This window comes from Pseudocercospora fijiensis (assembly GCF_000340215.1).
Source record: "Pseudocercospora fijiensis CIRAD86 unplaced genomic scaffold MYCFIscaffold_7, whole genome shotgun sequence".
In the NCBI taxonomy this organism is placed as follows: Eukaryota; Fungi; Ascomycota; class Dothideomycetes; order Mycosphaerellales; family Mycosphaerellaceae; genus Pseudocercospora; species Pseudocercospora fijiensis.
The window spans coordinates 2,801,309-2,825,869 of record NW_006921538.1 but is presented as its reverse complement, the minus strand read 5'-3'; the positions used below and the strand labels follow the sequence as shown (position 1 = coordinate 2,825,869).

The 24,561-nt window shown below is 53.6% G+C and overlaps 9 protein-coding genes across 9 annotated transcripts; 4 read left to right on the top strand and 5 right to left on the bottom strand.

The window, feature by feature from the left end:
- Positions 1-764: 764 nt before the first annotated feature.
- Positions 765-2,027, bottom strand: MYCFIDRAFT_49947 (uncharacterized protein). The gene has a single exon (XM_007930649.1). It carries the CDS (start codon positions 1,980-1,982, stop codon positions 876-878), a length of 1,107 nt encoding a protein of 368 aa, XP_007928840.1. The 5' UTR covers positions 1,983-2,027; the 3' UTR covers positions 765-875.
- A 202-nt stretch (positions 2,028-2,229) lies between these two features.
- MYCFIDRAFT_31866 (uncharacterized protein) lies at positions 2,230-2,955 on the top strand (the record flags this gene model as incomplete). The annotated part of the gene is made up of 3 exons (XM_007930607.1): positions 2,230-2,508; positions 2,572-2,758; positions 2,819-2,955. 3 exons carry the CDS (start codon positions 2,230-2,232, stop codon positions 2,953-2,955), a joined length of 603 nt encoding a protein of 200 aa, XP_007928798.1.
- A 137-nt stretch (positions 2,956-3,092) lies between these two features.
- Positions 3,093-3,596, bottom strand: MYCFIDRAFT_31334 (uncharacterized protein; the record flags this gene model as incomplete). Its single annotated transcript, XM_007930587.1, has 1 exon — positions 3,093-3,596. A coding segment is annotated over one exon (504 nt), but the record flags the coding sequence as incomplete, so codon positions are not given.
- Positions 3,597-4,411: 815 nt separating this feature from the next.
- Positions 4,412-7,766, bottom strand: MYCFIDRAFT_177318 (uncharacterized protein; the record flags this gene model as incomplete). Its single annotated transcript, XM_007931141.1, has 20 exons — positions 4,412-4,466; positions 4,495-4,562; positions 4,638-4,734; positions 4,776-4,863; positions 4,893-4,898; positions 4,937-4,961; positions 5,005-5,352; positions 5,402-5,755; positions 5,784-5,848; positions 5,878-5,985; positions 6,024-6,199; positions 6,222-6,361; positions 6,389-6,487; positions 6,542-6,640; positions 6,674-6,916; positions 6,951-7,393; positions 7,423-7,505; positions 7,567-7,581; positions 7,607-7,704; positions 7,737-7,766. 20 exons carry the CDS (start codon positions 7,764-7,766, stop codon positions 4,412-4,414), a joined length of 2,640 nt encoding a protein of 879 aa, XP_007929332.1.
- A 748-nt stretch (positions 7,767-8,514) lies between these two features.
- Positions 8,515-8,952, top strand: MYCFIDRAFT_31121 (uncharacterized protein; the record flags this gene model as incomplete). The annotated part of the gene is made up of 1 exon (XM_007930576.1): positions 8,515-8,952. The coding sequence occupies one exon, from the start codon at positions 8,515-8,517 to the stop codon at positions 8,950-8,952; it is 438 nt and encodes a 145-aa protein (XP_007928767.1).
- Positions 8,953-11,219: 2,267 nt separating this feature from the next.
- On the bottom strand, positions 11,220-11,711 carry MYCFIDRAFT_31649 (uncharacterized protein; the record flags this gene model as incomplete). Its single annotated transcript, XM_007930598.1, has 1 exon — positions 11,220-11,711. The coding sequence occupies one exon, from the start codon at positions 11,709-11,711 to the stop codon at positions 11,220-11,222; it is 492 nt and encodes a 163-aa protein (XP_007928789.1).
- Positions 11,712-12,471: 760 nt separating this feature from the next.
- MYCFIDRAFT_216204 (glycoside hydrolase family 17 protein) lies at positions 12,472-14,351 on the top strand. Its single transcript, XM_007931140.1, has one exon. It carries the CDS (start codon positions 12,514-12,516, stop codon positions 14,218-14,220), a length of 1,707 nt encoding a protein of 568 aa, XP_007929331.1. The 5' UTR covers positions 12,472-12,513; the 3' UTR covers positions 14,221-14,351.
- Positions 14,352-15,099: 748 nt separating this feature from the next.
- MYCFIDRAFT_86868 (uncharacterized protein) lies at positions 15,100-17,568 on the top strand. Its single transcript, XM_007931139.1, has 3 exons — positions 15,100-15,154; positions 15,231-15,408; positions 15,579-17,568. Exon 3 carries the CDS (start codon positions 15,983-15,985, stop codon positions 17,384-17,386), a length of 1,404 nt encoding a protein of 467 aa, XP_007929330.1. The 5' UTR covers positions 15,100-15,154; positions 15,231-15,408; positions 15,579-15,982; the 3' UTR covers positions 17,387-17,568.
- A 924-nt stretch (positions 17,569-18,492) lies between these two features.
- MYCFIDRAFT_189931 (uncharacterized protein) lies at positions 18,493-22,934 on the bottom strand (the record flags this gene model as incomplete). Its single annotated transcript, XM_007931138.1, has 5 exons — positions 18,493-18,553; positions 18,691-18,907; positions 18,959-21,693; positions 21,868-22,716; positions 22,843-22,934. The coding sequence occupies 5 exons, from the start codon at positions 22,932-22,934 to the stop codon at positions 18,493-18,495; spliced, it is 3,954 nt and encodes a 1,317-aa protein (XP_007929329.1).
- Between the last annotated feature and the right edge of the window lie 1,627 nt (positions 22,935-24,561).

Sequence of the window (24,561 nt, the reverse complement as noted above, 5' to 3'; positions counted from 1 at the left end):
GGTCCCGATATCGTCTGAATTCTTCTAAGAAGTCCTTCCAAAGCAAAGGCCCACAGTAAGGTAAGCTTTAGAACGCGACGGAAGAAGCCATCAGCGGAGGTGTGTTCGCAGATGTGTAGACAACTCCAGATGGAAATATGATTGCTGTAACGAAAGTGAAAGACTCGTTAGTGGTGACTAGAACTGAGCCTCGGTCGTGTTCACTAGAACTACATTACACCGAGGAGCGGTCGTCATATTCGGGCATCGATCTCCAGAGGTGTAGAAGATAGTCAAGCTGTATGAACGCCTTGAAGATGCATGATTGTCGCAGCATGGCGTCGGAACTACGACAATAATCCACTACATTCATGGTGAAGCTTCTCTTGCTCGTCCGGCCTCTTGATGGACTGATAGCAGCTGATCATAAGGCGCGCTTCTGCCAGGGACTGCTCGTTTCGCAGCCATGCTGTGTCGCTTGCAAGCTATGCTCCCGTTACAATGATTTCCAGACGCCAAGAGGACGGCGCATCGCGTCTCGACATCGACGGCTTCTGGTTCGATACTTGAACCTCTCACAGACATAATCGAGTGTGTGTAAGCCGCAGGGCGCTGAAGTTAAAGTGATGTATGTCGATGTTTCAGCGGATGAGAAGACGGGGAAGAGATTGCGGACTCAGCTCAGCTCCGTACAGGGCCATCCTCCGTTGACCAGGTCAAGACCTCAGTCATAAGACACACGATCGTGATGCCTTCCGCGGCCAAGGAGGAGAATGCAGCACATTGGAATAAAGAAGTTGAAGATTGTATTTGAGCGTTGCACTATCCATTCAAACCCGGTATGAGGTCTATCCAGCCCACAGGGTTTATGCGGGCCATCAGTGATGACTGATTGACTAGAGACTCCATACCACAACGCGTCCGTCGACACCAGCAGTACTAATCTGCGACACTCGTCCACTCCCTCCGCCTTGGTAAGCCCTAACCCTGTTGATCGTGTTCTGATGGACGGTCCTCAGCTTTGTGTCATCAACACCACCACTACGGCCTTTCAAATCCATGCTGCGGAACATGTTCAGCGCGCTTTCCTCCCTGACCGCTCCTGCACCAGCTCCTGCGCTGCCTTTCTCTAGAGATCCGGCAAGCTCCCAACCAGAAGCAGATCCAGAGAATTTGTAGACTTCACAATCATAACCAGCGCATACAATCTCAGACTCCGAGATCCAGAGAAGGTCAGCGAATGGTAGCAGCTGAGTAGAGATGCTGATGACTGCTTGAGGTGGTTGTTCCGGGGCGGAAGGATAGACGACCGTGATGCTGCTGTCGTGTGCTGCAAATGCTAGGGAGTTTCCACTCGGGCTGAACGCAACAGAATGAACCCATCCTGCTGTGGAGTTGAGAAATTCGCCGCAGACAGTGTTGAATGGCAGTCGCTCGCCCCACGCAGATGGCTCTGGCCTCTCATCGGTGCCCTTGATGAAAGATGAAAGCACACGGGCATGCCCATCGGTGCTTCCTGAAGCAAGCAATACGCTATTCGGATGCCATGCCACCGAAGTGACTGTTGATCGAAGAGGCTTCTTCAAGTGCTTGCTAACCCACCAATCATTCTCCTCTTCAAAATAGCAGACAGCAATGATTCTGGCACCACTCCCCACAGCGAACTTGCTCTCGTTCGGGCTCCAGCGAACGCACGTTGCGGCTCGATTGATTCGCAGCAGAACCAATGTTGGCTTCCACTCCCCAGTCTTGCTGGGCTCCCAGACATATGCATTTCTGTCCTGGGAGCATGTGACAATGCGACCGCTGTTGGGCGCAATATCTACACCTGTGACGAGCTTGTCGTGTCCACGAAGCTCATCTTGGAGGGAGAACTTGTTTCCGCTTGCTCCATACAGTTCCACATTATTATCGCGGGTCACGGCCAGCGTGCGTCGGTCGGCGGAGAAGGAGTGGTCGGAGATTGGTGCGTGGAAAAGGTGATGTACTTGCGGTGCGGCCATTGCGACAGGAGGGGAGTTCTCTCTACTGTCGTATGGTCACTGTTGAAGTTGGAGTGAGGAATTGGGATGCCTGCTTGGAGTGACGACGGACCTCTGAACAGAAAGTGGGACCTTTCGGAAGCAGCAGCCGAAACCGAGTGCGAGGCGGCAGGTACAGGTACGATTGAATGCTTGAGATAGAAAAGTTCCAAACCACGCGACCAGCAGCAACACATCCCCTTCCCGTCACCTTCAGGCCTCCAACAATATGGCTTCCGCAGGCACCGTTCCAGGATCTAATGCGGTCGCCCAGAAGGTCACGCCGAATCAGAGTCTGTACATCCAGAACCTGCCAGAGAAATTGCAAAAGGCAGATCTGAAGCGCAACCTCTATATGCTTCTGAGCACATATGGACCAGTCCTGGATATTACTGCGCTGAAGACTCCGAAGATGCGTGGACAAGCACACGTCTTGTTCCGCGACGTCAACAGCGCAACACAAGCGATGCGTCACTGTCAAGGCTATGAGTTCTTTGGGAGAGAAATGGTGAGCATCCCATGGAATTTGCTGCAGAGGGAAGGTGGAATAGTCCATTGATGTAATGAACAGAAAATCTCATACGCAAAGAGCCGATCGAACACGCTTGCAAAGCTGACGGGCACCTTCCATGAAGAGCAGGCCTCTAAAGCCGCAGCACCGAATGCCTCAACGACAAACTCGATTGCACCACCATCTTCATTCCCAGCGCCTCCAGGAAGCACAAATGCGCCTCCATCAGGCCTGCCTCCGCCACCAGGTCTGCCACCGAAGCCAAATGGACAGCCCGCGAAGCCAGCTGCTGTTGAGGCGGCGAAAGCTGGCGCAGAGAATGCACCTTCACCTGCAAGTACAGCTGGTCAAAAGCGACAGCGTGAAGAATCAGATGACGAAGGCGGAGATGCGCCGATGGATGAGGACAGTGGAGGAGAGATGGAAATGAGCGATAGCGATTGAAGTGCACAATGAAGGCCACCATCAAATTGAGACTGGACTGGAAAGACAGCGCGGCGGTGCTCGCGTCTTTACAGGTTCAGTCGTGGCTAAAGTAGGCATGCGACAATTTGGGCTTCAAGAATACGATTCTGACGTCCTCAAAGCTTCAATGCCTGAATCAAAGGTACAGGCACACTCAGCCCGATACTTCCGCCAGCCAAGCCAAGCCAGAGCGCAAGGTACTCCACTGGAACTGCTTCTCTGCCGCTCAACACCGCTTGCATTGCCTCTTGCGTCCGACAAGGGTGCACAAAGTACACGGGCACACTCGTTACGGGATGATCTGTCATGCTGAGGGCTCCCATTATACCCACAGCCTCGACTTGCTGTTTGAAGGCGTCCGGGACCAAAAGCCGGTGTATTTCCGATATGCTGAGTGAGCTCGAATTACATCCATACTTGGCTGTGAGGTAGAGCACGGGCACCTGGTACGATGGCGAGTGCACTATGTCATAAGTAATGAGGACTTCGTTGTGAGCAGGAGATCGTCCAGTTTGAAGGGCTTCTGGATCGTCCTCGAGATATTCCCCATCACTCGGCTCAGGGGGCTCTGGAATTTGAATAGATTCGGAGACTCGCATACGCCTCTTGATACGGAGAAATTTGACACCGTACTATCGGAATCAGAATCACCGTGATAGCAAATGTTCCTGATGCTCTGACATACCTGCTGAAGCAACCTCACCTCTTCCCATTCAATCGCATCTTGGAGTGTTTGCCAGGTGTCACATAGCTTTCTGACGCCTGTCTCGAATGCTTCTTTGGTGAGAGACATCGACCATGTCGATGCTACTCTCATGGAAGAAGTCGAGGTTCCTGCCCTGCCTTATCCGCCAAGATAAGTGGCTCGAGCGCCACGCTAGCGAAAGCCAGTCTTCAGAGAGCAAGAACATCGTCCCGTCCTATCCTTGCCATTCACCTTACCTGAACTCCATGATAAACACCACCGGGGCATCACGACGATACTCTCACTGCCTCGATGCCATTAAGAACTGGTGGCAGAGCAAAACTTTCGCTCTTCAGCTCTCTCTCTCTCTCTCAGGACAGTTGTGACTAGTCTAGATTCCACCGATACAAGAGAATCTGCCAGGAAGTGGCCAGTCGAGCAGGAGAGGTTGGAAGACGGATCTGTCTTGTCTATGAACAAGAGTTCGAGGCGCAATTCGCTAGTACGAAAATAAGTTTCGGAGTCACGTTTGCTATGCACTGCGACCAGCACAACCTTCTATGGACCTAACGCAATGCAAAGCTTCTATTTTCAACGCACAGGATGAAGTCCCGCGTTTCTTACGATGTGATCGACCGATACTGGGTGGTTTGTCGAGTCCTGTCGATGCGGAGAAGGTGAATCAGCATGGAGTGTCAGTAGAGCTCATGGTTGAGTCCGTCGCCTGAATCTCCCTATTCCTCTTCGACATCAGACTTCAAAAGGCAAATTTCGACCTTCGTAATTTTGTGGCTTCCTGTGCGACCTGCGCGGCGCACCTGCATACTAAATACTGCTTGGGTGGAGAGACATTGAAGTCATGACATATTTCCACAACACCAGCCACTGATTCTTCTGGATCCTAATTGCCGAGATGTCTCTCGGCTCGAGGGTATAGGCATTCTTCGTGGTTGTTATAAGCACAGCTGATGCTCACGCAACCGCGAGATGTGGCGCTCGGCCAGTCAGCAATGTCAGCTGTTGTAAAGACCATCGCTTCAATATGCTTCATCGCGAAGGCCAGCCTTGCAGCTCTTTTGGCGGTTCGAATTTGGCGAGTATTTCAAAACAACACTTGCGCAATCTGCCACTAGGTGGAACAAAGTGTCGCACACGTATAAAAGGGCCTTGATCGACGCCGAATGTAGCACTGCGCTTCATTTCTGGCGAGAGCAGTAAGAAGCATCGGCACCATCAACTTGATTTGTGAATGCAGTAGCGTCCCGAAGCAGTCACTCCAGGACTTGGTATCCATGTCTGACTGACCTGTTGACATCACGCCGTATGTCTTGACCTAGTCTCACGGGACTGGCGCTCGTCTGATTTCGAACGACGGTCAACGTACCACGAGCAATGCCATTCAAGCTGCAGACCGGCATTCGAGTCATCGTGGTAGTCACGTGCAATGTTAGGCCTCGTGTTGTCGAATGAGCTGGAGTCTTCGACAGTTCCGAGCTTGTTTGCATGGCCTTGAGCGTATGTGTAGTGGGCCATATCGAAACATGTCTAGTCTCCAGGCCTCGTAGCTTGGAACTCTTCATCGGGGCAGGCGGGATAGACAAGGCTGTGCAAGGGATCAGAAAGGCCCATCGTGGCGGATCGAGGGTCGTCTCGATCCAGCATACAAGAACTTTGGCAGCCAATGACGGTCTCTAGGTGCCCTGCTATAGATGCAGATCATATGTCGAAATCTTATGCAACATGTCCCGCCCATAGCCATTGGGGGTTTTTAGAAATGGCGGTCACAGAAATTCTGCATGGCGGTTTCACACGCCAAGTCCCATGTAGAGACTCTCTCCAAAGAACGTCAGAGTTCGCAGCGGCCGAGGAGCCCCCTCGCGGCCTGGAACGGTGGTTAGGGAGGAGGAACGGCCGCTTACAGTAGCAGAGGCCCAGAGGGATGTCGTTCGCGGAGCCTTGTGTACCTCCTGGAATTCCATCTTTTGAAGGACGTAGCGACTGTAAGCCGAGGGACGAGGATTCATTGGACGGAAGGGGCAATCTTTTAAGGTTCGCCCTTAGCCGCTTGACGCCTGCCCAATCAGATTTCATAGTCTCATGTTTTGCTGCTTGATGCCAAGACAAGACAACCTAGAAGGTCGAGATCTTCCCAAAGCAGGCCTTCCAGACTTCCCAAAATGGCGGCATCTCATTCATCGTTGAGCATCTCTATTAACAGAACATCCAGGAATACATCTGTCGAATCGTGTACACGCAAGCGAGAAGGCCAAGCATAGACCATGCAGCAAGCGCCACTGCCACTTTCCCACTAATCTCCAGCGATTCTGACAACTGGAGTTTTGTCATACCGCGTCGGCTCCACGAGTGATTTTGGTAGCACGTCGAGCGTGAAGCTTCTTGGTACGGCTCAGGATTCGAGAAGCACCATCGCTTCGATCGTTGATCAGCCGAGGCATGTTGACGCCAACGCCATTGCTGAAATTCGACGATGCAGAGCGAAGGGACAAAGGAAATGACACGTAGCGGTGTGAGCACAAGCTAGAAAATTGTCAACCGACACCTCGAATTAGCCAGACGGGGCGACGGACTTCTGAAAAGAGGGTTCTCGACCGCATGTCGCCATTGTCGCTTGTAGTAGAGGGCGTCGGGGTGGAACACCTGACAGCGCCGACCGCATCGGCCACTGCATCGTCTGACAGACTAAGGAAGGCATCTTGTTGATCTGACTTCTTGTTCCTGGAATGGCGGCGGCGCTGGTAGTGTGACGTTGCGGTGGTCTCCACTGAGATGGTAGCCGACATCTTGGTTACGCGAGTTCGCGGTATGCTTTTTGCTGCTGTGTCACAATGGTGCATGCTCTGCGAGTTCTTATTAAAGCACCGGGTAATCAGGCAGAGACATGCGGATCGCTTCAGTTACTTGCGTATGTGGAGGGGGACGTCGGTTTCGACAGTATTTGGATAGACAAGCCTTGCCATCCTTCGCCAAACAACGCCCTCGTCTCTGTTGCACGGCAGCAACGATCATGACGAAGCGCTGGATCATGCCGCCTGAATGGGTTGCCAAGACTCGCTGGATTCGAGCATCGCATCCATTTCTGTGTCGCTGGATGCATACTGCACGTCTGTTGGCGATGTCTGCGGCCGCATCCGGAGACCACCCGGCTCTCGCACTCAAGACGTGACGTCCGCAATATTCTGACTTCCCCTGGCGCCCGAGCTGACGTTGTGCCGTGTACATGTACTGCGCATGGCTCTTGCGACACACGTGCCGACACGAGGGACACCACCGCCGCGGTGGAGGAGCAAAAGTGGATGCCGAGGCGACGTCCGCCCCCGGTCTTTGGGACGCGAGCGAGCATGCGTGCGACCGTCATCGAAGATCGTGCATCTTGCAGCATACCCTGATACCCGGGTACGGTGGGTGTGGTCGACCTTCTACGCGTCTCTCTGCCACCCTTCGCACACCAATGCACCTCCAACAGGCGGATATGAGCGCGGTTGCAGCTCCGCAGGGCACCAGTGGAATTGCTGACTGGCCAATGAATGTCTCCCGGCGGCCAAAGCTGAGCATTCACTCCACAAGCGAGCGCGGAGCTCTTCTTGGACTCAGCTTTATTGCCACAGAGGAGTGGCGGTTCTTTCTCCTTTCGCAGCAGCATGCTCGCGGCTGAGGCGTACATATCGCAACGCCAGCTGGAGTGGAACGCTCCGAAACCGTCGTTCTGGACGGCTCACAGGCCGCGCGCTACTGTGCTGCACCCCGAGGCCAATGGCCATGCTCTGTGAGATTCTTCCATAATCGTCTCACTCGACCGTTGACCTCGAGCGCCATTGAAGAGCCACTGCACTCGTTGCCGAACTCCCCAATGCGAAGATCCTAGAGCGGCGATTTTGTTAGACCACGATGCCTTACAAGGCCTGCATTGGCACCAACCGTCGCCACCATAATCCCAATAGTATCACTGGCACAGATGTATTGGAGCCATGTGCCCTCGCCCAGCTTCCATTACGATGCTGTGAAAGCACAACGAAAATAGACCCCTGAAGATCAAATGGATATATCATTCTTATACCAATTGACATCCAAGGTGTTGGTCAGCCATCGCTGTCTTAACACACTCACCTGTTCACTCTAGGTGCACGAAGCAACCATGGGATCTGCCGAGCTCCCAGGAAGAGGTCAGTTCGCCTGGAGCGGGTATGCCTCACCCGCACCTAGCCGGTCCGAGCATGCTCCTTCCTCTCTTACTTCCTACGATGGGAAAATGAAGGATGACTCTAACGCCTCCTCAGGCAACAAGTCGTCGACTTCTGCAGGCGACTCAATCGACTTTCGATTTCTCAACTTTTCACACCCTCAAGATGCACGAGATGCGCAGACTCGGCGCAACGTACGCAGTCATGTCACCACAGAGCAACACAAAAAGCAGCGCCAAAGAGCTGCAGAGCAAGCACGACGAGCACAACTAGGCTCAAGCGATCAACTCCCTTCACCAACATTGTCGGTCCCATTCGATCGAACGCCTTCATCAGGCTCCCCTGGACATTCTGAGACAGAGACGAGCAGTCCAGAAGCTTCATCGCCTGCGTCACCAGCTGGAAGTTCAACGGGTGTCACTCGCATAAACCCTACTGAGATCTATCCAGAGGACTGGCATGCATCATTGCGACCGATCATGGTACGTCTCACACGCTCGTCCGTCATGGAGCGCACAAGCTAATGCAAGACAGGACCATTATCTCAACTTCATGGCAGTCGATCTACCAGAAACGGATTCAACGTCAAGACAGCTGCTCAGAACACACTTTCTAGGCCTCGTCTTCACGGATGCCGCTAGCCTGCATGCCTTAATGCTCACTGCGGCTGCTCACTATGCCAAACTACACGGCGACAATGCTCACAGAATAGACATGCTCCAACTGCGAGGAATGGCTATCCAGGAGGTCAATCGCGCACTACAAGACCATCGCTCAAGTGGAAGAGCGACCAGTGATCGTATGATCGCTGCTGTTGGCAAGATGGCGACGTACGAACTCCTTTTCGGTCAACGCGATACCTTCCACACTCATATGACAGGATTGCAACGCATGGTCTCCTTACGAGGCGGACTTCAAGCGCTTGGTCTCAACGGACTACTCGAACGCATTTTACTCTGGATCGACGCAAACGCAGCCGACATAACCGGAGGCCCTCTCTACTTCCCTCCAGCAGCCTTTTCTTCTTCCACGGGACATCCAAGAGCAGACCGCAGACTATTCCTTCTTGGACTCCAAGGACAATCGCAATAACATGCGGAGACTTGGCGACACTCCGCTCTCATAGTCGCGGTATGAATTGGAGGCATATACATTGACAACCGGGAGCACGGGGGAAATCCCAAACGACATGACCAGGCGCTTTGCATACCTCTACCTGTGCAGCGCCATTTGCGATCAGAGCAACAACGGCCAACCATCACCAGTATAATTAAAAAAACATAGCTCCTCAAGGCGGCATATTCGCTCTTCCGCGCGTCGCAGCAGTGCTGGCGCTGGCTGCATCCACTCGTAATACAATAATGTCTCGTAGCGAGAGTATCAATACCAAAAGCGAAGATTTTTTTCAATATTCCAAATCGTCTTTCAACAAATATCCGTGATCAAACCAACGGGGGAGAGCTCCGTCATGATTAAGAAAACTGCCCAGCGGTGAATCTGTGCTGTCCAAGGGAGCCGACACGCTGGTTGAACAGCGGACGGCACGGAACTGTCTGCCACTGCTATACCATCGTTGCGGGATCGAATTAACTTTCTTTCATTATTGGTTCTCGTGATGAGGCGTCGGATGTTCAGAAGACGCCATCCTCGAGGCTCGACCCGTCAACGTTCAACAACGGCTCAGGATTGCCCAAGAGTGTAAAAGCCAAGTAAGGCGAGTATGAGTTGTCAAAGACATCGGTACATGGCTGTTTCATGAATTCCATTGGCCTGCGTTGGAAATCTGCGTGTTCTCGGTTTCAACGGCAGGATCATTTGTTTTTTCTTCTTCACGCTACGGTCTTTTGGATGATGTCTCGGAGGCACATAGGGGAGCTTAAGTTGCATAGCCGTACAGGCAGGTGCCAGGGAGCATCGGCGGGAATTATTACTGTACTGTATCGAACGGTCCATGCGAAACAGAGTTTAACGTTGCTCGTTCGAGGAGCGCGAGGGTCATTGTAGATCTTTTGATGTTCCGAAGTAAAGGCTTGGGAGGTTGTTGTGTTTCAGGTTCGGACGTACGTATGTGAATCGAGCCCTGACGGGATTTTCAGAATTTCTCTGGTAGCTCCAGGTCACTAAGCCTTAGGAAATCACGGCCTGAGGCGCCGCGTCCGCAACGTTGGTATCTGTCCGATATGCAGGTGGACTCAGCTGCATAAAGGCTCTCACGGTAGAATACCGATTAGGCAAACACACTTGTACATCACGTGCCTTGCAGCAAGACTCGTTCGACATTTCCTTTCCTGGAACTCGTCGATGCTCGAAAATCGGGTTGTTCTCCAGTCGGGATGGGCGACGACTGCGGAGCCTTGGGTGGAGCAGGTGCAGATGCAGCATGGTGATCAAGAGCTTAGAGCACGAGCTGTCACACCTTCTTCGGGTATCAAACATTAACAGGGTTATTGGTGGTATCCGACGGAAACAGGTCCTTTAGCTAATCTGCAGTGCTTGTCGGCTGTGCAAAATGATCCCGAGATGCAACGCTAGACTTACGCGCAAGACACCTCAAAACAATCAGTGGTAGAGAATGACTCTCGGACTGCATCAGAAGAAACAAACACAGTCCGTCGAGATGCCTGCAGCTAGCCGACTGCTGTGCTAATGTCGAATTTTCATGCTGAATGGACAATGTTTGGCTGCATTACCTCAACGGCTGTCCGGAGATGATCGGTTGTGATGAGCACCACAAATGCTGCATCTGGTCTTGATGACTCTGAACCCGCAGCAACAATGTTTTGCCTCGATCGATTGTCGGAGTGAGCGAGATCAGCTTGCACGGTTCGCTAACAACGGCCCAAATACCATCGAGATCCATGATGAGAAATTGCCATCCGCCAGATCGACCTCAGCTGCTGCAACCTGAAGATGAATGGCCATCTAAGCCTTTCAATAGGACACTTGTTCACTCGTCCAAGAGGGCCCCACGATGTCTAGAACCCTTGCAATGATCTCTCACAAGGAGCGAGTCCTGTGCGACGATAGGGTCCAGCTTGACGCGTGCTGCTAGGAGCAGATCCATGCAACATCCAAGAGTCGAAGAAAGGCAGAACACTCAGACATCGGGCCAGAATGCACGCGTGAGCTCTGAGAGAGGCGAAGCCAAAGGACCTGGGCGAGACGCGTCTTTGCCATTCGGCTCCCAGACTGCATCTACCTCAATAGCCACCGAAATCAGAAGCGGCGTAATCCAGGAAAGATGATATGGCATGTTTCTCGAGCAGAAAGAATGCTCGCGATTTCGAGAACGTGGAGCATGGTGGTATCAGAAGGAGCATGCAAGCATCTTCTTCTCGGGCAATCATAAGTCTTGCGTCTCAGGCTTCGACGCTGAACAAGACTTTCAGCCAAAGACTGCATCCTTTGCAGCCTGTGATGAGCTCGCCGTATTCGATGTTCTTTTCAAGCTCCGTTTCCGTGACCACAAAGGCTGGCTCGCTGCCACAACGACACGATCGGATCCACTGCTCCGACTTCTCGTCAACCTCAAGGTCGCTCAAGTCCACGGTCTCCATCCCGGCATGTCGAGTGTCCTCAGCTTCATTGCCAGGCCCTTTACGAATGCTGCGCCGGCGATCGTACTCCGATCTCAGCTTGGCATCCCCAAGAACTCTATAGGCCTCGGCGATCTCATCGATAGAGGTGTTGGCATCTTTCCCCTGCGGTAGCAAGGCGGCTCCTTTCTTGTCCGGATGCTGGGCGAGCAGCGTTCGTTTGTAAGCATGCCTGAGTTCGTCCACTGGAATATGTTGTGCCTGCCGTTGTCCTGTCAGGCCAAGGAGCTCGTAGTAGTCCAACTCTGAAGCCATCTGCCGTGAGTGCGGCCAAGCGCCGTCAAGAAAACTGCGCGGGCCTTCTTGTGTTGTCTAGCCGGTCTGGTCGGAAAGCAAAGTCTGGAAATCCGCGGCGAAATGCCAAGGCCGCAACGCCACCACTGCACCAGCCGACTCGACGGCGGCGGCTTGGCCAGCCGTCATTCTTCACGCTTGCGCTTGACACCTCCAAATGCAGCGACACAGCATCGAGAAACAACACTCCAAAGCACCATTGCACGAGCATCATCCAAAGGGAAGCAGATGGTCATCTTCCACGGGGCCTGCGAGCATCGACGAAGGCTCTAGATCCAAGACCTTGGCTAGAACGTCGATGGCCTTCATCACCGGATTATCATAATGACAGTAATGTGCGGTGCCTGGCATCATGCCACGCCGCGAGCCGTCTTGACCTGCTGATCGTGCTATTCTGGACCACACTTCTGCCCGATGCAGTTTGGTTCTGCTTTTCGGCCTGCATATTCAGCATGCACTATTCTTCTACACCATTGCCAATTCTGGACGAGATGGAGGCTCATGCACGACATCATTGGATCGCTCTGACCACTTTAACATAACACACGAGCCGGCAGCATCGCATCCGCGGAAACGTGTTCGCCATGGTGCCTCGTGAGGCGAAAAAGTGTACTATGATGCAGAGGCTCGTATTGCCTGGAGGCGTCGTCATCCGAGTTTGCTCGCCTTCATATAGGCGTTAGTCTTTGCTGTGAAGGGAGGTTGGACTTGCTATATTTCCCATCTTCTTACTGTCTTTTTGGGTCAAGAAATCAGCAACATCATGCGATCACTTTCGTTACTCACACTGGCTAGCAGCGCCAGCGCCGCAGTCCACGGCTTCAACTATGGGGCTTTGTATGCAGACCAGTCAGCCCGCACTCAACAAGACTTCGAGGCAGACTTCAACGCTGCGAAGAACCTGCCTGGCTCGCATGGCTTCTCCTCCGCACGTCTCTTCACCATGATTCAGGGCTACACAACCAACACGGTGATCTCTGCCATCCCAGCCGCTATCGCGACAAACACAAGCCTCCTCCTCGGCCTGTGGGCTAGTGCTGGTCCCGACGCTTTCAACCAGGAGATTACAGCTTTGAGAAACGCCATCAACCAGTATGGCACAAGCTTCACAGATCTGATTGTCGGCATCTCGGTTGGGTCTGAGGATCTTTACCGAGTCTCGCCAACGGGAATCGAGAATGACAGTGGTCCAGGCTCATCGCCTGATCAGCTTGTGGGATACATTGGCCAGGTTCGTGACGCCATTGCAGGCACAGCAGCATCTGGAAAATCTGTCGGACATGTCGATACATGGACTGCATACACCAACAGCTCGAATGCTGCCCTGATCAACGCCGTTGACTGGCTTGGGATGGATGGATACCCATACTACCAGACTGTCAATGCCAACGGAATCGAGAATGCCGAGTCACTCTTCTTCCAGTCGTACGACGCTACTGTAGCCGTTGCACAAGGCAAGCCTGTTTGGGTCACTGAGACCGGATGGCCAGTGACTGGACCTCAATCAGGCCAAGCTACAGCCTCTATTGCCAATGCTGGAACGTACTTCAAAAACGTCGGCTGTCGCCTGCTCAATGGCGACTACAACATCTGGTGGTACCAATTGAATGATGGCCAGACTGACCAGTCGGCCACCTCATTCCGTGTTATCAATGCTGATCGTGGAGCACCCCTCTACGATCTGTCTTGCTCTAGCTCCGCCGAAAGCAGTTCTCCCCAGGCTGCCAGCCATACCACCCTCGCTACTGCCGTAAAGTCCGCCGCGATTGCCGCAACATCTGTCGCCAGCATTCAGACTGTACCAAACCCACCAGCGACTACCGTGGGCTCTGCAGCTTCTGCAGCTACCAGTGTCATCTCTGCACCAGCTGGCTCCCAGGGCGCAGTCCAGTCTGCAGTCCAGTCTGCCAAGCCATCGACTTTGGTGACTATTGCTAGCTCCTCTGCTTCATCGGCACCATCCTCTGCACCCGAAAGCAGCGACTGCCCCACCAACTTGAATGGGGTATTCGAGTATCCACATCTTCTTGTCCCGGTCGACTCTGCCAACCCTTCAAAGGCCTATGGTACACAGTACAACGGAACGATCTCATCCACCACGAGCAGCATCTTTAACTTTGATATTCATCCGGACCATGCTGGAAAGACATGTTCCGTTGTCTTCCTTTTCCCAGAGCAGAAGGATCTGACCAGCTCTGCCTTCACTTTCAACGGCAAGGGAGGTCTTCACTGCTCAAAGCTTGTCTCTCCGGCCAACGAGCAGACTACGTACGCCAACAAGCCAGCTGGCAGCGGAGCTAGCAGCGCGATCTCCTCCATTGCGCCCGGAAATGGCTACACGATCTTCACTGGCAAGTGCGAGGCAGGCGAGCGAGTCGCGTACGAGTTCTCGAGCGCGGATGGATTGGAGCTTGAGTACTTCCAGGACTATAACCCATCCCCGATCGGTGCTTACATCACCGTCTGCTAAGCGGCTGATCATCGTACGAGGTATGAACAAAAGTATGAGGCATATATTTACGAGCACACGACTACATTTGTATAGACTAGGTTGGAGATCTGGGGTAGTGTAATGTCAAATTGGAGACTTTCACCCTGTAGACGGATCACGGCACTGGACATGTCAATCTCTCAACTGTATTATTACCTTGATGAAGCACGATGGACATTGTCACGAGTCATATAAAGCTCTCACAAATACCTCGGGAGCTATGAGTGGTGACTTGCGCTCGCAGCGACCGAGTTGTTTAGCAGTTTGCGCTTTTTTCTGCGAGACTGTCACGAAGCTCTGTGCTGCTGGACACCAAAGCGTGGACGGCGTCTAACTTATTGCCTTACAGTACGAGCACGCGATCAGCGCTTCGGGATCAGACTTGACCCAAGGCACCACTCCCTTTCTGATGCGCGTTTTGAATTACAGATCGCAGTAATGCACCAAGCAGCACGCTGTTCATGTCCACTTTCGACGACGCAAAGGTTTCTCCCTCTTCCCAAAGTAGTCGTAGCACTGCCGCCTCTTTTAGTCACGAACGCCAGCCCTCACATCTGAAGCCATGCAATGCTATCATCAGATCACACGATCCAGTCCTATCATGCTCTTCAAGCTTATGAGTTCGCGCGCAGACGATTTGACGCAGCCAAGACCGGTGTTCCGTACGTTGTCTTGCGGTGAGAGTGATGATGGCTTTGCACATTGACACAACATCAGCTGATGAGATGTTGTCGTGGAGTTTGATTCCCACAAGCGGAGACTCCGATGGCAGTTGCATTGGAGAGGCTTTTGAAGCAAGCCAATTGTCAGCAGAGTGGTGAAAGGCACGACGCTGATTATTATTGACAGCCATGCCCACGTTTCTGTGACGCGTTGGGAGCCCTGGAGATGTCAGGAATAGGAACAGGGGGAGGTGAGGACAAATGCGTCACGGACAGGCACAGCGGTGGAGGTTGCCCTGATTCTGATATGCTGACGTTGATCGGCAGTGCGCCCATTCACTTTGTGTGGGGCCTGGCACGGGCACGGACTTCCTTCAGTACAAAATTCGCGCAACTCCATTTCTCTCTCACTGCCACACCACATTTTGTGCCTAAAAACGCCTCATCTTGAAGGTATAACAGCCTCTTGCAAACACACATCAACTGATCAAACACGCCGGTTCCGGTAAGACCACCTTCACCTCCGTCAGCCAGCCCCCGGGCGCGCCACCTTCGCTCTTCACCGCACTCTCACCCTGCGACCGTACGCTTCGCTCCCACCGTCACAACACTGCCACAGTCATATCTCAGACTTGTTCTACGCACCGAACCACCTACTGATTCACATTGCCACAGCATACCGCGAACCTGGCCCCAATCCACATCTAGACTCGCCTTTGGTCAAGTCAAAGGCACCCTCGATCACCACGGCCCTGCGCGCAGGCACTCGAGTAGTCAGCCAAATTGCATCCACACGAGCACACCGCGACATCCTCAACAGCATCCCACCTCCACCGCCTGCTGGTCCATAAAGAGCCATCCGATCTGCTTTTCGAGTTGTTCCAACAACTACCACAATCAGACTCCTCGCCCTCTCAGCTGCCGCATAAGAGCCACCTTGAAGCTCTTCCCTTCCCCGGGGAGGAGTCGGGCGTTCGCTACCCAGGTCAACTGCGCTTGGCTTTTGCACCCTTCAAGCCACCTTAACAGTCCTTTCGAGTCATCCAGACATTAATCGTACCCATACCTGCAACAAGGGTATGGCACCTTCCGCAATCGACATCTTCACCAACGATTACGAGAGCTTTTCTCTGAAAAAGACGACAGAGTTCATCGATAATCTCTCCGACTACGAAGGCGGAGCAGAGATTTACGATGGCGTTAAAGAAGCCAGGCAATTGATTGGCGCTGCCCTGCAGAGCCACATCTCTAATATTGACACCGACAATTGCGAGCCAGGCGCAGAGGATGCCTTCTTCGTGGCTGACCTGGGAGAGGTCTATAGGCAGCACAAGCGCTGGCAGAAGCACCTGCCACGTGTGACACCGCACTATGCAGTCAAGTGCAACCCAGACCCGCGTGTACTGGAGATGCTCGCTAGATTGGGAGCTGGGTTCGATTGTGCCAGCAAGGCTGAGATCGAGCAGCTTGTGAGCATGGGTCTCAACCCGGCCCGCATCATCTACGCCCAACCATGCAAGACCAAGAGCTATTTGCGCTACACCGCGAAGACGGGAGTCAAGCAGATGACATTCGACAATACGGATGAGCTGTACAAGATCAAGGACATCTACCCAACTGCGGAGCTCTTCCTCCGCATCTCTACGGATGACTCAGCTAGTCTGTGCCGCCTGAGTCAGAAGTTCGGCGCAGCAATGGATGTCACAATGGATTTGCTCACATTGGCCAAGAACTTGGGCTTGAATGTGGTTGGCGTTGCCTTCCATGTTGGTTCGGGAGCTTCCGATCCAGAGGCGTTCCGTCAAGCAGTCCGCGACGCTCGCATCGTCTTCGACCAGGCTGCAGCTCTGGGCTTCGAGATGCACACCCTTGATTGTGGTGGAGGATTCGTCTCCGAGACTTTCAACGAAATGGCTCCAGTCCTCGCCCATGCACTTGACGAGCTCTTTCCACCAAGTGTGCGCATCATCGCCGAACCAGGACGCTACTACACCAGCACCGCATTCACCTTGGCTTGCAACGTTATCGCTCGTCGCACTGTCGAGGACAAGCATCTTGGTGGTGGGAACAGCTACATGCTTTACATGAACGATGGTGTCTACGGAAACTTCTCAAGCATCATCTTCGACCACCAGCAACCGGTCCCGCAGGTCCTCCGCACGCAGCATCGCCGCGATGGCTTCAACTACTCCACCATGCAGGAGTCTCTGCTTGACTCTGGCTACGCCTCAGCTGAAGAGGAGTCCAACAACCGCACCCAGCCAATCACTTACTCCGTCTGGGGCCCAACTTGCGATGGCATCGATGTGATCACCCAGAAGTGGCTCTCCTCCCACCTGGTCGATGTCGGTGATTGGCTCTACTTTGAAGAAATGGGTGCTTACACCAAGTGCTCTGCCACTCGTTTCAACGGATTCACGGACAAGCATGAGACGATCTACGTCTGCAGCGAGCCAGATGCCGCCATGCTTATGGACATGTAGAGGTGGAAATTCACATTGACTACTGTACAGGCTGCGATGCCGATGATAATAGATTGGGATGGCTTTTTTTTCGAATTCTTTGACCGAGAGACGCGATGAGGAGGAGAGGACAACTGAAAAGCATTGTGGCTTAATGTTTCTTTGCGTAGAGTATATGGTATCAAAACTTTTGGCGGCATAGATTTCTCTTCGTATGTCTCTCTCTCTTTATTCGCCATCATAGGCGGCGCCATTTCACGCACTGCATTATCTAGTCCCGAGTCACAATTGGCAGCGGCCGACTCGGCGATCGCAACTATATAATAATGCGAGGCAAGAGATATCTGCACCTTTTGCGCACTTGCTGAAAATAGCAATACGTAACTTCCGCACAATATCATCTCATCAAGCTCATCACCATTGGAAATCCAGAACACGAACACAATAAGCCACCTTGACACTGAAAGCGCGCGAGATCGGGAAGACAACTTCTTGACCTGTACAATATAAGTCTTTCTTTTGACATTCTCATGTCCTCATATACGAGATAGATAACGAAGAAGCGTATAATCATACACTTCCTATGCCACATGCCAACCGACAACTGCTGTGCGGCCAACCCTCCGTTCCGCCCCCCCAAATAAACTCAGAAGCCGGAAGCTGGTTTGGTTCCCTCGGTCATTCGCTCAAAACGCTTCTCTAACGCCCAAATGCCAGTAAATTCCTTCGAACGAACGGGGTATGATGCTGTATCGCACGAATGTGAACAAAACCCCAAAACAAGAAAACAAGTTGAAGACAGAAAACAATAAAGCCTCATGAAATATATCCATCATCTCACAGTAGTGGCGCCGAGACGGAAACCGGGGTGCTGTATTGGGCGGCGTTCCTGTTCGTATTTTGAGTTCGTTCGAGCCAAGGCACACAGTGCCGGCATAACAGTCGATTATTAAGTTAGGTTGGTGTTTCGCCAGACACCAGTAATATAGTGAAATTTTGCAGCTGACAGTCCCAGAGCTTCCTGGTCATCTGTTGCGAGTAATTATTAGAAGCTAGTGCCTTGCTCTCCGCGAAGTCTGGAGGAGCTGATTTTCCTTGAAGGGCCCATGACGTGGAGCATAGCGCTCTCACGTCGTCGTTGCTTGATATCGCGCGGAGTCGGCGCGCCCATTCCTGTGGTATTGTAGACTGTAGGCGATCGAAGTGCGTCATTAAGGCTTCCAAAGCCGCCATCGCCTTGAGGCGCCATTTGGTAGTTGGCATAGGAAGGCTGCATGGGAGTGAAACCAGTGTCGTCAGCTCGGAAGCCACCAATGTTCTGGAACTGAGTCTGGTTGTATGCAGGCGTCGGGAGGTCTTGGAACATTTGCTTTCGTGGAGAGCGCAGGTCTCCTGATGACATCTCAGGCGGCTGAGTCTCATACACCGAGGATGGCGAATCGGCAGCAGGCGGTGTGGCATCAAATATGCGTGCTTGCTCTTCAACGAAAAGCGAGATGAGTGGCCCTGGCAGGTTCAGCGTGGGCGAAAAGACAACGCCAACTGTGTAAAGTCAGTATGAGATCAGAGTATTGAAGCTTGGTAGAGACTCACGGTTGCGAACATTCATCCGGTTGACATTAACATTGTTCACAATCAAAAGCATGAAGGAAGACATGGCTTTCAAAAGCGCGCGATTCGCTGTTGGCAGCTTGTTGACCAGAGAGTTCAGCGCAGGAATCTTCTCGTCGCCATGCATCTCTAAGCAGTGCAGGAAGTCCAGATGTAAATCCCGGGTAAGAATGCTGGCGGGCAGCTCTCGCAGGTACAGCTTTAAAAGACTTGCCACCGCGTGAACGTCGTAGTAATTTTCCTCGCTGAGCAGATCGACGTCTCCCTCGTTATTGAATCGATCCTTGAGCGCTCTGATCACGGTGTTAGAGCCCGAAAGTCGAAAAATGCCCTCCTCGGCAATTGCATTCTTGGCCGTGAGGTACTGAATGCATCGATAGACGACTGACGGCAAATCAGTATCAACGCCGTCTGGACGCGAGAACTCCACAGCCTCCGCAAGCGGCACTCCGAACACAGCTCTAGCATATCCTCGATCCGTAGACGTCTTTGCAGAGTCTTTTGAATCCAGATCAGATGAAGAACGGCCTCTGGTGAAAGGTATCTGAAACATGCTGCGCTTCTTGTCCCGCCCGGGAGTCGGCGGCACCTTCATGCCCCAGTCGCCCGTGTTCTGAATGACCTGTAAGTTGGTCGGGCCAGAAATGAGAGGGTGAGAGGCATTCGTAGGGTCAGCACCGCTTGTGAGCTTGTCGTATGGAGGCGATGGGGTTTGAGTAACTCTTGGCGTCGCTGGAGGTCCCATGACAGGAGCATCACCGGCGACGGTGTCGCCATATCCCACTGCTCGGAGTGAGTCCATTGTGACGTCTTTGCTGCTCCCTGGCCGGAGATCGTTCATTGACTTTTGCAACCGCGGACTACGTGGTAGGCTGATCTCGGTCTTGAAAATTTGTGCCTGCCTGCCAGGTTGCTGAGATTCTTCTTCGTCTTTGAAGTCAACATAATGGAGCAAGGCATCCACCCACAAGTCGCGCTCATCATCGCTCTCCGCACAAAGCACATGTCGGACGAGGCTGGTGGAGTCTTTCTTCTTTGGCTCAAGAACCAGGAATGCATGGCGGAATTGGTTGTCCTCGTCCTCATGCGAGCTCTGATTATGGTTAACAGATTGCTTTCCAATCTGCGCATTTTGGAGCTTGATCGATCCGAGATGAGCTCCACCAGGACCTTCAAAGTATTTCAGATTTGGCCCATCCAAAACGAAATATCGTGCCTTCCAACCACCAAAATTCTTCCCGCGCTTGGTCAAGTAGCCTGCCATGTTCGGTCGGAACTTTGAGGCTGGCGTAACTGGCGTATCTGGCCTGGTCGAGTCCTCATTTCTAGCATTGAAATGGTCGCCACTTTCCGCGCCAAAAGCATCAGTCGACAAGAATCTGCATACAATTCGAGCCGCCTTTTCTTCTATCACCGAGTCAAGCATTTTCTCAAAGTAATGGTTGAGTGCCGTCCTGCGAGCATCAATCTTGGCAGGTGCGTGGCCTGTGAAGAGAGCCTTCTCGGGGAGACGATCGTGCACCCGACACAGTGACTTTATTTCGTGGTCCAGACCGGCAAGTGCTGCATAAGTCTTCTCCACACGCCACAGCTCCTTATTGTCCGATCGGGCATATACTCCAATCGTAAGCACAGGGTTCTCGTCGCCTTGCTTGAGCGGCAGTATCATGCTAGCACGCGAGCGGATCATGCGCGAGGAAGCCGTCCTGATCATAATCGACGGCAGCGCATTGGGAGGCAATAGTAGATCTGGGTACTGTTCCGTGGCGAGGCCTTTGTAGACCTCACTAGGAGTGTAGGCAGATGAATGGTCGCTCGACATCGATGGTCGCTCGTGATCGGAACTACTCGCATCGTTTGTCGGCTTCAGTCGCTCGACTGTATAAGATGTTGGCTGAGCTTGTGACGTGGCTTGTTGCTGAACGTTGTATGCCTTGGCTCGGTCCAGGTGAGGCGACATCATGGCCATGGGTGTCTGTGGAGGTAGTGGGATAGCTTGTCTTGGCTGTCGCGGTGACAGGGGTAGACCTGCCATGCGGCCCATGCCAGATCTCGGAGACATGGGCATTGAGTTTGCTGCAGATGCAGTCGCCGCCGCACGTGGCATGGGCGAATTGAGTGGTCGGTCACCTGGCCGCGGACTCATGGGCAAGCCAGGACTGAGTAAGGCAGACGGCGCTGTGAGGGTGCGCGGCATGGCGTTCGCGTTTGCAGCATCTGAAACGGCGCGATTGCGTGCGATTTCAGCCGGGTTGGCGGTAGGAGAAAAGATGGAGGGTTGAGGATGGGCGGCGTCCGGCGCAGGCAGCTCCGCCACTGCGAACTGTGATACAGCGGCGGCCTCGTACGTGTCCGTCTTCTGCTCCGCCGGCCGACTCTTGCTTTTCTTTTCCTTCTTGGAGCGACTCCGCTGCTCTGCCTCTCGTTGCGCCAAGACCTCTCGCTCGCGGTCGTCTTCCTCGCGCGTCTTTCTACGTCCACGCTCCATGTACTCCGACCGCGCGCTTTCCGGATCATCCTCATATTCCGAGTCGGATGCATCGACAATGTTATTGATCATGCTCGGCTCGGGTCTGGGTGGGTCCAGCTTTAGCGGCGCGGGAGGTGCCTTCCTCGTCTTGGGGCTCGAGAAGCTATGCGCGGAAGGAGGCGGGCTCGTCTGGAAGGAGGAAGTGGATGCATTCTTCTGGTGCCCTGCACGCTGGCTCGCCTTCGGACTGTACGCCACTTCTACAAGCTTTGGCGTTGGCGACAGTGGCGACAGTGGCGGTGTTCCTCCAGGCGCTCGTTGTATCGTCGCTGTCGCAGCTTTGCTCTCCTCTGATCTGAATGGCACACATTCGCCAATGATAGGTAAGTCGCGCTGGCCTTGCGTGATGCTGCTGGCGGACTGCGGCGTTGCAGGCAAGCCTGATGAGGGCGCATTCGTCGCGTCCTGAGGGGTATCTGAGCGTCCAAAACCGCTCGGCAAGGAGCCTGACGTGTCGCTGGTCTTTCGGGTATCTACACTAATGTCTCGGGCGGCCGCCTCTGAGCCCGGCACCAGTTGTGACGGCGACAGGCTCGTTTCCCTCGAGTCGCCTCTCAGTATCTGATCCGTTGATGTTATCAGCGTCGGCGCAGAAGTCGAGCTCTGGAGCGACTCTTTTAGCTTCCGCCTGTATCTCTCTTTTTCCTTTAAAGATTTCTCCAAATCTTTGTTCAGCCCCAAGATCATGGCTCTCTGCTTCTCGACTAAGCGCCATAGCTGCGCATTATGGTTAGCCGCCTGCTGCTTCTCTGCCAACACTTTCTTCAGGGCCTCTTCTGCGGAGCCTGCCGCAGCGATGAGCGCAGGTGCATCTTGTGGTCCTTGGTTGTCTTGCGCGACGCGAAGCGCGTTTACTTGATTGGGTCTTTGCGATGTCGATGCTGAGGATATGGACGATACAGTGGAATCGATGGAGGCGGTGCGATGCGCCATTATAGGTCCGCGATCTGGTCGAGTGGCCGGCTTGGAGCTTTGCATTATCGTTGGCGAGCTCGGAGGAGAGGTGCTCGCTGCCGCAGAAGCCTTGACAGCCGCCTCTGCTACAACCTGAGCGCTTATGGCCAAGTGCAGCTCATCCTTTTCGTTCGCCGTGACCTTTTTCGCCGGGTTGGGAGCGCGTGGAGTCTGATGAGTTTGGGCCTGAGCCTGAGCCTGAGCCTGAGCCTGCGCCTGAGCCTGCGCCTGAGCCTGGACCTGCGCGTGTCTACTGCTGATGGATGTGGGCAGGTCGGCCTCGTGTCGCTGCGGCGGGCGACTGTGGTTGGCGGATGTGTGATTCGTCGACAGGACAGCAGCTCGAGCGGGAGTGTGGGCGTCAAAGGCAGGAGCAGCAGACCTGGCTGTGCGGTGAGAATCTTGCAGCGAGCCTGATGGTCCAGTAGTAGTGCTCGCCGCCGTTGCTTTCAGCGCCAGGGATGTTTCGTTCATATCTCTTAGCGTCCGCGAGTGACAACACTCGCAGGCACTGTCGCAGGGAACCTGGTATGCCGTCCGCCCAATCACGCGCAGTACTGCGTATGTCAGCGGTAAGAGCAGTGAAGGCGGCGGCTTTGGCCGGATGTCATCGCTGCAGGCGTCGTGACGGTGCGGTCTGGTGATGCAGTGCTGGTCTTGGTAGAATACGGTAGTGCTTGGAGTAGGAAGTCGGCCGCACAAATCTGCTCTCACGCTGCTTGAGCCTTGCTGGGGCCAATGCGAGCAGCAGAGGTGGAGAGTCAGTCAGGCACCTGGCGGCAACAGCATGGCCCGTGGGGCATGGATAGCTTGCAGAGCAGAGCGGGAGTGGCTTGCGGTGCACCTAAGCCTAAGCCTAATAAGCGCCAAACGGTAACTTTCGGCCTGCAGTGTGTCGTCCAGCGCATAATAGAATTAATTCTACACATATCATCCTCGCGGTCTGCTTGCCAGCGGCTTGGGCTGTGTGTGCACCGCAAGGCTGGCCTGCCCACACCTGAGCCATCTGCCAGACTCGTTTTGTACAGTACGGCTGTATCAGCAGCGTCGCTTCCTGCCAACCGGCCAGCGTTCGGCGCGCTCGATTATTGCACTGCAGCATGATCGTCGTAGTCTACCTAGTGAGGCTCTAAGCTACTGGCGGATCCGCCGCACGATGCATCGCTGTCCAATCTCTGGCCCTGGCATCACCACATTGAACCTGACTTCGCACGCGGCAATTGGCCACACCGCGGACGCTGCGAGACAACCAGGCGCACAGGAGGTGTGGCCAACTCGTCAGCGACGAACATGCGTGATCAACCACATTATTTCGGGGTAGTCGATGTGATGAACGACGCCATGTGCAACGACTTCTCTTCTCACGCTTCTGGACCGTCACATTATCTGCTTTCGCTTCAGGTTCTGGACCTGATGAGACCGTACACATGGAGGATGTTCCTCTTCAGGATTCGCAGCCCTGGAATGATCGACCGAGCGATTCAGGGCCATCTCGGCAACATGCAGGAAGCTGCTTCACTTACAGTAGGAAACGGCAGTGACAGCAGTCCCTTGCAGGAGAGAGCGTGTTCCACTGATGAGTGCTGCTCTGCTTCAACAATAATTCTCTCTGCCACTGCCACTACTACGGTGACAAACCGCAAGCCCTGGGAGCTGGTCACGGCGGCGAAACTCAAACACAAGATCAAAACTCTGTCTGTACAGCGGCCGACGACCGAGATTGTTCAGATACACCTTGTTTCTGTCTGGACTCTGTTCTCGCTCACACGTGACACGTCTTGTTTCGTGCAATTCACAGGCTGTGTTCAAGGTCCACGTGGACATCTGCTGCAAGGACTGCGCAATAAGGCTCCGGGTGATGCTATACCCGCTACTTTGCAGCGGTCGATAGTCCGAATCCAGAACTCGTAATCTAACGATAGAGCGTCATCCGCCAGCGCTTAACTCGGGACTCAAGGATCAAGAGATATGACGACTGCCAGTCCTGGACTTTGATACGGTGCCCCCGCACTGTATCTGGCAAGGGAGGTATCAATGGGTTCCATCGACTTTTCCAAGCTTGTGCAATGCTTTCGAAACTGGATTCGCCAATGCTGCAGCA

Excerpts from the sequence above, each read along its gene's own strand:
- MYCFIDRAFT_216204 (XM_007931140.1), top strand. The coding sequence starts at position 12,514 with ATGCGATCACTTTCGTTACTCACACTGGCTAGCAGCGCCAGCGCCGCA.
- MYCFIDRAFT_49947 (XM_007930649.1), bottom strand. The coding sequence starts at position 1,982 with ATGGCCGCACCGCAAGTACATCACCTTTTCCACGCACCAATCTCCGAC.
- MYCFIDRAFT_86868 (XM_007931139.1), top strand. The coding sequence starts at position 15,983 with ATGGCACCTTCCGCAATCGACATCTTCACCAACGATTACGAGAGCTTT.